We start from the raw sequence: 13,717 nt of genomic DNA, 5'->3' as shown, positions 1-13,717 counted from the left end.
CATAAGATTAAAGATTAGGAACCATTTGAATTGTATTTTTCACTCAATCATTCATTCCAGAGTTGTGTTCAAAAATGCTGATTCATCCCAAATATTTATATATAGTTAAATAAAGAATAAATATTTTTGGCAGGGTGTTTTCATCTGCTTGTTAAGTCGTGACATGTGAAATAGTGTTTACAAGTCAAAGCCGCTACTCATTTGAATGGAGAAAATATTCATTTATGACCACTTTTTAGTCACATAACACTTTATAGTGAATTTCATATTAAATCATGGTGTACACAACAGTCTCTGGACTTGCTGTATCGCAGACAAATCACTTTCTGGCTTTCGGATATAAGGCACAGATATATATATACAGTATATATATAGAGAGTTTATCGAAAGTATTACATCACTTTGTAAATGTTTATTATTACTATTTGTTGAGTCTCCCCATTCAGTTTGATAGAGCACATCACACTCAGCAAGGGGATTGTGTTGCGTAGCAGAGCACAGTTTACGCTGAAGGAAAAAATTTGTTAGTTAGTTAGTTAGTTTATGAAATAGGGTAAAGTGAGAGTCATAGTCATTAAGTCATTACTGATGTGGCCAAGCCTATTTTAAGTGCATTTTCGGTATAATGTATATAGCAATATATTGAAAATTATTACCTAAAGGTGATTTGAAACATAATTAGTATCATTTCTTAATGGGATTCTGATAGTATCATTTCTTGGTTCAATCATTCATTTTTATATGCTGCCTGCTTTTATCTGAGATGATTAGCGAATGTATGTCCTCTGTTGGTGGTGCAGAATGGTGCTAGAATTTGACAGGTGCCTGTAAGAAAGAGTATTTAAAACTTTTATTGTACTCATAGCATTAATAGCCAGCTCAGTATAGAATTGAATTTAAGTGAATGATTCTTATAAATATTACATTGCTTGGCATCTTTGTATTTTGCACATCTTTGTCCACTTTAAACCACCAAGTTATACTATAAACTCTGTATTTGGTTAATGTTATGTTGCACTAATGCTGAAAGAGAAACAGTCTGGAAGATGACAAAATACTTAAGACTTGACTGTCAAGATTCACATCATGCTTCTTGTAAAGACTCTTACATTGCTTCTGATCCAGATCCTGGATGCAAACATGTTTTCCTCATTCCAAAATGATGATGATTTTAGTTGAGTAATTATTTCCGAAGCCTGTGACTCGTGCTCATTTAGTGACGTTGTGTGTTTGTGTTTCTGTGACAGACATGGAACATAAGCTGCTTGAGGAACGGTCTGCGAAGCAACAACTGGAAAACAGACTGATGCAGCTGGAGAAGGAAAACTCCATATTAGACTGCGATTACAAACAAGCAAAACATGAGCTTCAGGAGCTCTGCTCGCTCAAAGAAAATCTCACAGAGCAGGTACGTTCTGACTTTTTATTTTTCTTGTATGTAGCTGTTTGTCGTGCTTATGCCTACAATTTATTTTGTTTATTTAATGGTTTCAACTCCTATAGTTTTTGATGGTTTTAAAATTGTCTGAAATGTATATCTAATTAATTAAAAAAATTATAACTATCCTGTTAATTACAATAAGTAATAAACTTAAAAATAATGGGCAACTTACCCTAAGTTCTGTCTACCTCACGATTAAATATAGACTCTCTTGTGTTATTCCACAAATCCTTCTTTATCGGTATAATTAATTAATGTCAGATTACTCTTTTACCAGAGACACAAAACAGTTTTTTACCACTTAACCCTAAAAACCTAATTAACAATGTTAATTGAACCAAATGATTAATTTAATTTCATGACTAAACAATGAAATTATTCAATAACCCAAGTGTTGCATTTATTTGAAACCAGGAAATAAGACAAAATGACAGCCATACCTTATTGCCTCACAAATGTTTGTATCCACCTGGACTCCAAAAACATTTTAGGGTTAAAGCTGCATATTATTCTTCACCTGGTCTGTGGAGAGCTCTGGATATATGCTCAGATGCAGTGTTTTTTGTGTGCACGAAGGTGGAGGTGCTGAATGTGCGGGTGCAGCAGGAGACACAGAGGAAAACTCTCTGTCAAGGGGATCTCAAAGTACAGAGGCAGGAGATCAACAGCCTGCGGTCATCAGAACAACAGCTCAAACAAGAGCTCAACCATCTGCTGGAGCTCAAACTCAGCCTGGAGAAACAAAACCAGGAGCTGTCTAGGTGAGTTGCGTATTGGTTTTATAGCTGGTACAAGCATGTTTTAAGTAGGATTTGTATATAATGTTTATATTAGGTGTGTAATAGTAAATGCGTTTTAAAAAATAGACGAAAATTAGCACAGCACGTAAAATGAGCATGTGTACTGATACTTTATTGTATATACAATGTTGTTTTAACCCCTGCATGTGCAGAACTTAATCTCAGATATCTAGTTTTATATATTAGTTATATTTTCTTTTTAACACATCTATATTGATTTTAAAATCCATCGAAAAATCTTGATATATAATCTTGATTTTAAAAAATCACCAGATATTCCAACTCTGTTTCTGTCAAACAATAAACACAATAAATATTTGTATTTTATCAGAGCTGTTAGGGATGTCTTAATTATTTGATGTATATATTTTAAAATAAATCTGTAATGAAAGCAATTTATTAAAAGCCATGTGTGGAAAATATTATATTCTATTAACAAACTGGAGTACAAACATAATTAGATTTTCTTCATAATTAGACATTCCTTATGCTTAATTGAAATGTTTGCACACATTTTTATTATTTGAATGATCAATAATGTATTTATAAATAGAAATTGAATGTAATTGTTTGGACTCTTTAGTTATGAGGTAATTGTAGCCTTTACGATAACTCACCAAAGTGTCATTTTTATGGACTTGTACACCCCAGATGCACACACAAATATATATCATGTAGGGATGCTCCGATCAGGATTTTTGCAGACGAGTATTGATTCTTTGTCTTGGTGGTGATCAGTCAATACCCAGTACTGATTCTAATGCTTCAAGCTTCATAGTGCATTTAGCATATTTTCCCTCTAAGTATGATACTTAAGTGGAGATCTCGCCTTACCGAAGAGAATAAATGAAGGATGCTGCATATAATACCTTAAACACGTCTCTTTTAACCATTTAGGGTGGACATGTCATAGCCAGAAGCAGCTTTACAGACAATAATATAGCACAGATATAAAAATTGGTAAGAAAAATGACAAACAATGCAATTTGGAAACATTGCAAATGATGGAAGAAGAATTCAACATGTCTCAATCAAGAAAAAATTTGGAACGCACATTTGATGCATAGGAAGTTAAAATGAGCACCTATAAATCCATTACTTCTTTACTAAAAGAAAAGAGGCCTGTAAACTACTTTTTATTGCAATAAGTATATTACAAGAAGTTAAATTATTAACTATTCAAACCCCTGTTATCGGTTCATGAGATTGGCCAGAGTGGCAAGTACCGGAATATCAGCCGATACAGATCTTTGGCCAATCGATCAGAGCATCCCTAATATTATGCATATTTTAACCTAGTTACGCTTTTAAATTGCATTTAGGCTGAATACTAGTATCTTGCACAGAGAGTCAAATTAGAAATTATTATGTTGAAAAATGTAGTGTTCTTCTCTAATCTTCTCTAATAAATAACACTTTGGAAATATTTAAAAAAGAATTACAATTTCACAGGAGGGCTAATAATTTGGTAAATAAATAACACTGTACATATATGCAATACAATCTTTTCTTTGTGTCCAATCAGGGAGAGAGAAGAATCCGAGATGCAGCTGAAGGAGGTGAAGGACCAGCTGGAGGCTGAGCAGTACTTCACGGTATGTCTGCCAGGCTTAGCCCGATTCTAGGAATGTGTTAGTTTTGTGTCTGTGTGTATTTGTTTGTATTCTTATGTATTTTTCACTGATTTCAGAAACTGTATAAGACTCAGATTCGAGAGATGAAAGAGGAAAGCGATGAAAAGGTTAAACTCTACAAAGACGCTCAGCAGAGAATAGAGGACCTGCAGGAAGAGAGGTGTGTGTGGATTTAAAGCAGGAAAAGAGTTCTCTTATCATGTTTTACATTTTATTTTTAATGTTTAAATCATTTTTTGATAACATTTTATTTTGATGGTCCATTTGAGTATTAGTAGACTGCTTAATATATGTTGATACTGCTCCTTCAACAGACATTTAACTGACTATAAGAAACTACATGTCAACTTGCACTAACCCTCACCTAACAGTCTACTTATAACCTAATGAGAATTAGTTGACATGTAGATGCAATGTAACTTAGTCAACAAATGGGCCATTAATATAAAATGTGACCCATTTTTAATTTAGTTTCTATTCAAAGCACATCTCTGTGTGCTGATATTTGGGAAAATGTCTCTCTTTGTGTGATTATTATGGTACAATGTGCTATAACATACTGTTTGTGTTTGAGAATGCCAACTTGCACACCATTAAAACATGCTTTGTTCTGTGTAGTGCACTGAATCCTGGTTTCTGTGTTTATATAGGGACTCGTTAGCATCTCAGTTGGAGGTGAGCCTGACGAAGGCAGACTCTGAACAGTTGGCTCGCTCCATCGCTGAAGAGCAGTACTCAGACCTGGAGAAAGAGAAGATCATGAAGGAACTGGAGATCAAAGACATGATCGCAAGACACCGGCAGGATCTCGCAGAAAAAGATGGTACTATCAACTCGGTCAGTGTATATTATATATACAATACAAGTCTAAAGTTTGGGAACTCACCATGGTGTCATTTATTTGAGAACAGTATAAAAATAAAAACAGTAATACTAGGAATTAGTATTTAGATATAGAAAAAAACAGTTTTCTATGTGAATATATTTGAAAATGGATTTGATTCCTGTGATTCAGTTGTTCAGAAATATTGATTTGTTTGTTTGAAAATACATCTCAAGCACACATTATATGATTTGCCATTTTAAAGACGTTTATATTGTTACAAAAGATTTTATTTCAAATTAGTGCTGCTAAAATCGGTTTTGCGTACAGAGTGTTAAAAGTAAAATGTATGAACTGCACAAAATGTTAGAATTTATCAAATATTAAAGATAAATATCTTATCTAATGTACATATTCATTGGTATTTAAAAGTACAAGACACCCTGGAGTACTTTTTAAAAAATTGTAACAGTGTGTTGAACATCAGTTAAGACAACGTTAGCACCTGTCAGCTTTAATTGTGGATAAAACTAGATCATTTTGAGCTTTTGTAAGCTAATTTCTTCTTCCGGGTTTAAAATAATTTTTGAGGTGAGATCAAAATCGATGATGTAGCTCGAATCTGCTAGTGGAGTGATCACGCATCAGTTTCTCATTATTATTCATAGACTGAGTTCTCTTATCCTATGAGAAGACACTGCTTCTTAATTATTCATGAGAGCACATGCTTTTCGAAGGCAAGGCAGACCTGCCAAGCTGTGAGACCATATAACTGGGTGAGACCGCGTCTGCTCACGGCATGGGTTGTATGTGTTCGTTTACATGATCCACAGGGGTTTGTTGCATGTTTTTCCCCTCTATGCTGTCAGGTCCGATATAGCAAAGCTCTTGGTTTGCAGCAAGCATTTTTGTCGGGAGAGCTGTACAATAATTGGAGAATGGCAGACTTTTATCAGTTGAGTTCGTTCCCATTCAGACACATCGCCTATATATGCCTATGTTTAAAATCCTCCGGATCACCAGCAGGGATAATGGTTGAAATAGAAAGGACTAGAGACCTGCTGCACCTCTATCCACTGTGTCTGCATTCAGACCCAGGGATTGAGGAGGAGAGAAGTCCTCATTTATAGTGTTTATATAAACACGATTATCTTTATAATGATAAAACAAATTGTGGTTATGTGTATATGAAATTACGAATAACAAATGTAGCAGGACATTAAATTTATTTTAACTTTGTAAACTATAAAATCATGGGTCTCATAACAGTTTTTGTAAATATAATATGATATGATATGATATGATATGATATGATATGATATGATATGATATGATATGATATGCACAAAAATGTTAAGCACTAAGCGGATCAACATGTTTTCATCATTGACAAAAATATAAACTCTTTAACACCAGTGATTTATTTAACAGCAATAATTGTTTAAACAAAGCAAAGCATCATATTAGAATGATTTCTAGAGTAATGTTTCAGAAAATTCAGCTTTGAATCACAGCAATAAATAAAAAATGTTACAATATGTTCACACACAATTGAATACAAAAATATTAGCCCTTCTGTTCTCCTAAATATTAATTATTTTTCAAATATTTCCTGGGTGCTATTTAATAGAGAGAAGATGGAGAGTAGTTTTTCAACACATTTTAAACATAATACTTTCAATAAGTAATTTATAATAATTAATTTAATAACTAACATGATGACAGTACATAATATTTTACAAATTATTTTACAAGATGCTAATATTCAGCTTATAGTGCAATTTAAAGGCTCAACTAGGATATTTAGGTTAATTAGGCAAGTCATTGGACAACAGTGGTTTGTTCTGTAGCCATTTGGGAGAAAAACATCATTCTTAAAGGGGCTTATAATATTTATCGTTTCAAAAAGTATTGTTTCAGCCAAACTAAAAGAAATAAAACTTTCTCCAGAGGAAAAATATAACAAGAAATACTTTGAGAAAATTTTTTGCTCTGTAAAACTTTCACAGGCCAGTACCTTCTACTTCAACTGTAGAAAACAGCTGCAGCCTAGAAGAGATTTCTTTTAGAACATAAAAAATATATTATACATTAATTCATTATTATTCTTATACTACACAAGCTGGAGGAATCAAACCGTACGCTGACTGTGGATGTTGCCAACCTGGCTAATGAGAAAGAAGAGCTCAACAATAAACTCAAGCACATACAGCAAAGTGAGCTGACGTCTATAATAATATTAATAGCGTGACGGTACAATGTTCATTTATGCTAATGCAAGTGCTTTAACATTTAATACGCAGAGCTGGAGAAGACCAAAGAAGAAGAGAAACAGATTAAATCTCTCACGGTGTCATATGAGAAGCAGATACAGGTGGAGAAAACACTCAAGATTCAGGTGCATTTAGAACTTTTTAATCACAGCTTTGTAACTATTGATTACACCATAGCTTAAATTAGCTGTTTTTTTTTGCATGTCTCAGCTGAATTCTAATATCAGATGTCTGTATTGTAGGCTATAAACAAGCTAGCGGAGGTCATGAAGAAGACGGACGGCAGGCCACAGCAAATCAACAACACAGACATCCGCAGGAAGGAGAAGGAGATCAGACAACTCCAGCTGCAGCTCCGCACGGAGAAAGAAAAGCTCAACCACTCCATCATCAAATACCAGAGAGAAATCAACGATATGCAGGCTGTAAGTGACACTAATTAAATGTAACGTCTTTAACAAAAAAAAAAAAAGCCATCGTTGTACATATCATTAGGGCTGGATATTGATTCAGATTTGATTCTGAATCACAAGCTCTCAATTTGATTCGATTTGAGTCTCGATTCGATTATGTGAATATAGACTTTTGTGGCAAATATGAGTACCTTAAAACAGAACCTGCCTTTGTGTTTTAGATGCATGAATAAGTGGTCATAATATGAAACACTGCAGGGCCTGTATTTATTTATTTATTTAAAAAACTGACTTAATGTAATGAAGTACAAAGATTTGTCGAAGATAGCAACTTCCATGATTCCACACTCAGTCACAGCCTCATCATGCTACACTTTACAAAAAAGGCCCTTATCAGTCCTTATGTGTCTTTTTAACAACAACAAAAACTGCTAAAGTAACTTGTCATGGCGTCTATATATTGCTGCTCTCTGATTATTTGAAGTGCTTCTACATACAAACCACAAATGTCTAAATCAGTTCGGAAAGTTGTGTTGTTCTGTGTGCAGGTGATAGCAGAGGAGTCTCAGGTGCGTCTGGAGATGCAGATGTCTCTGGACAGTAAAGACAGTGATATTGAGCGTCTGCGTGGTCAGCTCACATCTCTGAGCATTCATTCTCTGGACACCACCAGCATCAGCAGCACCGGCAACGACATGGAATCAGACGAGGCTTATCCAGGTAACTGTGGGCTATGACGGATTATTAGCAGTGCAACGATCAGTGCTTATCTGCTGGCATAAGCCCCAAAGCTTTATGCAAAACTGCAATTTATATAATCATATAATGAATATGAAATATAATGAAATGTATTGAGTGCTTATTACACACTTGAGAATTTTTTTTGTTTGGTTTCTTTATCTTTCACTAATTTAACTGATAAACTTAATTATATTCAGTTAACGTTTAATTATTTCTTCATTTAATTTATATTAAGTTAAATTATATTTCAGTTACCTTTTATGGGTGCCCCCTTACAAATTTACTGAGGTGAAGTTGATCCATATATTTATCTATTAATTATTTAATATATTCAGTTAATTTGCTAGATTTTAATTAATTTGAGTGTTTTATTAGAGATCCCACTATCCAATTGTATAAAATAAGTAAGTTTAATTAAGTAAAATAACTATTAAATTAAAATTATCCTAGTGAATCAATGCTAAAACACTTAGCACCTGACATTCATTTTATGTGTTGTTTATTTTATTTATGTTGTATCATACCTGTCAACATTGGGATGTGAATATAAGGTATAACATTAAAATAAATCGTTATTATAAAAAAATGGAATCAAGTTATCAAATCTCATTAATCTTTTCTTCACTAAAATTTAAACATTCTGATTAAAGAGCAGCAAATGAATCTCTCATTTAGATTTTTCATTTGATTATATTAAATAACAGAGGTGTCACTTTAAAAATGCAAAGATTCATAATCAAAGCGTTCGATTGCTGTCCTAACTGCTTTCCTAAATGTGCTCATTTAAGACAAAATTTGTTGTGTTTAAAAGAAAATCCACCACGATCTTTAGATATTATTATTATTATTATTATTATTATTATTATATGTATATGTCTGTTCAAACACGCATCCAAAACCCAGAGTGTCCACTTTCGCTCCACTTCAAATCGCGTGTACAGAATCCGTTTGGGAAACAGCAACTATTTATCAATATGGAGCGTGTCTCGCAGTCACGCACAGCTAAGTAAACTGACTGTTTTCAGGACTGTGTAGGAGGGGCAATGGCATCTGTAATGGAAAGGAAGGGAATCCCACCGTTTTTATATTTATTTCAAGTAATATTTCAAGTTTATGTGTTTTCATGCCTAAATAAAATGAAAGCATAAAACAAATTCACATTTAAGAGCAAGGGGCATCCCCTGGTGGTTTGGCAGTAAGGGTTGCGTATAGGGAGGATCGGATCTTTAATGTTTATTAATTCCCTTTATAGAAAGATTAAAAATACGGGAGAACTATGGGAAAATACCCCATACGGGATGATAGCAGGATAGAATTTTAAAATACAGGAGAATCCCGGGAAAAACGTGAGGGTTGGCAGGTATGTATTGTATTGATCCACTTCATTGACTTCATTTTTACTTACATAAATTTGATTGAGCATTTAATCCAGGTATCCCAAATTTACAAAGCTCTGTTTTCAAACATCCACTTAGCCTACAACACATAACATAATCAATACACATAACCACCACTCTTTCCTCTTTGGTTCTCTTATTTTTTTCCTTTTCTCTTCTAAATTTGCACTTTTCCATCTAAAGTTCAACCTTGTGCTTCATTCCCTCGTTCTTCTTTCCTCTGTCGTCATGATATTTGTGTAGTGAGAATCACACACTCACACACCTCGGAGTCTATGTCCTTCACATACCAGCGAAGCTCCAAGTCTGTGTGTATTGATACCCGGCCCTGTCGAATCGCTCCTCGCTTCTCCTCTGACTCTGAGGAAGAGGAGGATGAGGAAGATGAGTGGAGGCAAACACCTGCCCTCACATATGAGACCCCTCATGACCCAGAGGCTGCAGGTGATCCTGCATGGAGACTAACCTTCATTCAGTGTGGAGTTCAACGCTAAACTCCTGGACAGTGTTTTGGGGCATAATCAAGGGGATTACTGTGTCTTGAACACTGGAGGAGACAAATATGGTTCATGAATTATAAAGAAATTGAAGAGTGAAGGATATTATTGGTCTAATTCTAGATGGAAAGTAAGGATTGGTAAATATTTTTCAAATAATATATTAATAGTAATAAATGTACTCTCAATTGTATGCCTAATATGTTAACATTTACTTCAGAATTGATTAATTCGTGTAAATTATATAGTTTTTTTTTAACAGACATTTTGGAATTTAAGGGAAACGTTAGTAGTTCATTAGTTCCTTTTGGTCCTTTTACATGTCCAAATATGAATTGGTTTGCTATTTCCATATTTTTTTAAGTGGTAAATTGATGCTTCACAGTGGAATTTGTACTCCATTAATGTGAATTGTAAACCCTGACGAGTGCTATTAAACAGCTGAAGCAGAGCTAACAACAAAGCACTGTAAATGTACATATGGCAGAGCAGTGCAAGAATTTCAGATAATGGAAGAGACCATTTCCAGTTATTGAGTGGATTTGTTTCCCTCAGTGTCTGTGTTGATTACGACCATTGGCATAATGAGTTTATGATGCCCAAAAATACTGTCTAGGTAGGCTGCACACTAGATTAGGGATTCCCAACCTGATATACACACTCACCAACTTAAATATATAACATATAACAGGTTTAACATATAAAAAATGCTTTATTTAACATAAAGTCTTAAAGAAAAAAGTAAATACTGTTTTTATTCAGTTTATTTATTTATTATACATATATTTTTCATATATTTTTAAGTAATTTATAACATTTGTGTATTAGAGCAAAAGTAGCTACATTTACATGCATCCATTAATTTTAGTTTTTAATTTTAGACCCAATTGAACCAAAAATTCTAAACACCTCAGGCAATGCAGCTTGATTTTATTTTTTCTTGAATTCAAAAATCCTTTGCACTCTTGCAACGTACGCATATATTTTCATATGTTTTACATATTATGAACGTGTTTATACATGTATACATCCGTTCTATGTGCATCACATAAAAATATCTGGGAACCACTGCACTGTTTGAAGCACAGCAGCACTTTCCAGCATTGTGTGATCAGATTTTAAATTAATTCACACTGCTCACCACGTGTGTTTTCTGCATGCCTTTTAACACTACTGAGAGAAAACCTTTTTATTATAAGAGATTTATTTTTTGTACAGTTTTGCATTTTGCCTGTGAGAATAATATTTTGAAAGCCTAAAATTGCTGGAAGAAATATTATCTGCTTGGTCTCTTTCAGTTGTGACTCTATTATATTAAAGTATACTAAATACTTATCTGTTTTTTGTTTGTTTATTAGCCACAGAGTCCGGTCTTGAAGGATGGCTCTCAATGCCTGCCAAAAACACTAAACGGTTTGGATGGGATAAGAAGGTAAAGGTTTAAACACACACATACACATACATCAATCACAATAACAAACTCTCTCTGATCATCTGTGCTTTTGTCCCATTTCAGTATGTGGTCGTGAGCAGCAAGAAGATCCTGTTTTATGACTCTGAACAAGACCGAGAGCAGTCCAGTCCATTCATGATCCTGGACATTGAGTGAGTTTGAAAGGCCTTGTACACTTACAAATGTAAAAATAGGTCTAAATATGTATTTTTAAAAATGTATTGTATTTGTCAGTCACACATAAAGGACACAGGTAGTTTTTTCGACATTCAAAATAAAATAATTGTGGTGTATTTAGTTTATCAATAATGGTTTTTAACTAATCAGTTTGATTTAAGTAATTGGGTTTTAAAAATGTATTTATTCAAATTGCCAAAAATCACCACAAAATTGTTCCTTGTGCAAACAAATAAACATATTTAGCTAAAATGTATTAATGTGGTCTAATTTCATTTAATGATTTATAAATTTATTGTTATGGTAGCTATATAAACTTATTTTGGTTTTGAAAACATAATTATTGTATAAAGTCATCAATTTTAATATTAATTTATACATTATAGACATTTTTTTTCATTAATATATTAATAATATATTCCAGTCTCAAGTGTCACATGAGCCTTCAGAAATAATTTTGCTGATTTGTTGCTCACGAAACGTTTAATAATTATCACTGTTGTGCTGATTAATATTAATATGTGAAAACTCAAACTATGGTTCAAGCAGTATTTACTGCATTAATATGTTTGAGATTGATTTTAATTTAATAATTAATTTAATCATGTTAATTATTAACGCAGATTTAATATCTCTCTCTCTCTCTCTCTCTCTCTCTCTGTATAAATAATAAATATATATAAATATATATATAAATATATATTGTATGTTTAAACAACATTCGTTTGTGGGTTAATTTTATGAACTTAATCAATCAGTAGTTTCATCAAGTGGATTTAAATATAATCATGTCTCTTTTTTCTTCCCCCTTAGCAAACTCTTCCACGTGAGACCCGTCACTCAAACAGATGTTTACCGCGCAGATCCCAGAGAAATCCCTCGCATCTTTCAGGTAACATGCCTAAATAATAGCACACTTTGTTAGTAATTAGAGATGTACAATTCTGTAAAAAAATAACATCATCCATCTTTGTTTAATAATCAATGAATTGATTAATTGTTAAGCTTAATGAAAGAAGCATCTACTTCAGTGTCACATTGTCACCAGTATGACAGGATATGCAAATGGCACACAAATATCCACACTCGAGATAAGATAAATGTTTTTACTGAAAATAAAATGGTAGTAAGATTGTAAAAAGAAGTAATGGTTGATTTTTATTTTTATTTTATTTATTTTATTTATTTATTTTTAATGATTAAAATGTTTAGAATAGAATGACGTGTTATTTATTAGCCACTCCATCTGTCGTTATCTGTACTTACATGAATAATCAAAATTTATGCATTAAATATTCTATGATATAATATATATGAGCTAAATGTACCTCTTGGGATAATTGATATGCTAATCCATTTTAGGTAATAAGCCATTTTTTAATGCTTTCCACACAAACACAAAAGAAAACACCACAACCAACGACATTAAACTGATGCTTCATTCTATTTCTCCAAGCATAAGCTCATGCTCGCTTACTTCATTTGAGCATAAGTCACATGCACCTCAAATTACACAGTTACTGTAAATGTTGGCATCTCTCATATGAAATTGTCTTTTGTATGCAGATATTATATGCGAATGAAGGAGAGAGCAAGAAAGAGGAGCTGGCAGTGGAGTCATTATCTGTGACTGAGAGGTCATTGTGTATCCCACACAAGGGTCACGAGTTTATTCTGACGCTTTATCACTTCCCCTCGAGCTGCGAGGTCTGTCCACGACCCCTGTGGCATGTCTTCAAACCTCCGCCGGCCCTCGAGTGCAGACGCTGCAGAGTCAAGTGCCATAAAGACCACATCGATCGCAAAGAGGAGGTCCTCGCTCCATGTAGAGGTCAGTAAAAACACTGCAAGTGTTCAAGCTGCTTGAACCAAATATTTGTTTAGATGTAAGATTAAATTATAAATTAGTAAATTAATATGTTATTAATAAACAATTGAATAGATATAAATGTAGGAAATATTAATATTTTTATAAAATATGACAACTTCGTATAAAATAATTATACATGAACGGGTATTTATGGATATTAGTCATAACTGAAATATTTTATATTGTTCTATTGTTATT

General features: G+C 33.3%; 1 protein-coding gene across 6 annotated transcripts in view; it reads left to right on the top strand.

Moving 5' to 3' along the window:
• The window catches only part of LOC130247586 (rho-associated protein kinase 2-like), a 61,211-nt gene that overhangs the window by 41,112 nt on the left and 6,382 nt on the right, over positions 1–13,717 (top strand). For 4 of the 6 annotated variants that reach the window (XM_056480886.1, XM_056480887.1, XM_056480889.1 and 1 more), the window contains exons 18-31: positions 1,248–1,408; positions 2,018–2,202; positions 3,767–3,836; positions 3,932–4,035; positions 4,526–4,712; positions 6,821–6,914; positions 7,002–7,096; positions 7,214–7,396; positions 7,933–8,104; positions 9,766–9,966; positions 11,378–11,451; positions 11,536–11,624; positions 12,463–12,541; positions 13,216–13,480. In XM_056480886.1, coding sequence (XP_056336861.1) covers positions 1,248–1,408; positions 2,018–2,202; positions 3,767–3,836; positions 3,932–4,035; positions 4,526–4,712; positions 6,821–6,914; positions 7,002–7,096; positions 7,214–7,396; positions 7,933–8,104; positions 9,766–9,966; positions 11,378–11,451; positions 11,536–11,624; positions 12,463–12,541; positions 13,216–13,480 — 1,959 coding nt within the window. The remainder of the gene's footprint in view (positions 1–1,247; positions 1,409–2,017; positions 2,203–3,766; positions 3,837–3,931; positions 4,036–4,525; positions 4,713–6,820; positions 6,915–7,001; positions 7,097–7,213; positions 7,397–7,932; positions 8,105–9,765; positions 9,967–11,377; positions 11,452–11,535; positions 11,625–12,462; positions 12,542–13,215; positions 13,481–13,717) is intronic. The other 2 variants (XM_056480890.1, XM_056480891.1) reach the window with 1 other exon arrangement.

Source organism: Danio aesculapii, chromosome 20, assembly GCF_903798145.1.
Source record: "Danio aesculapii chromosome 20, fDanAes4.1, whole genome shotgun sequence".
Taxonomy (NCBI): domain Eukaryota; kingdom Metazoa; phylum Chordata; class Actinopteri; order Cypriniformes; family Danionidae; genus Danio; species Danio aesculapii.
Note: the sequence above shows the minus strand (reverse complement) of the source record. Positions and strands in the feature narration are given on the sequence as shown.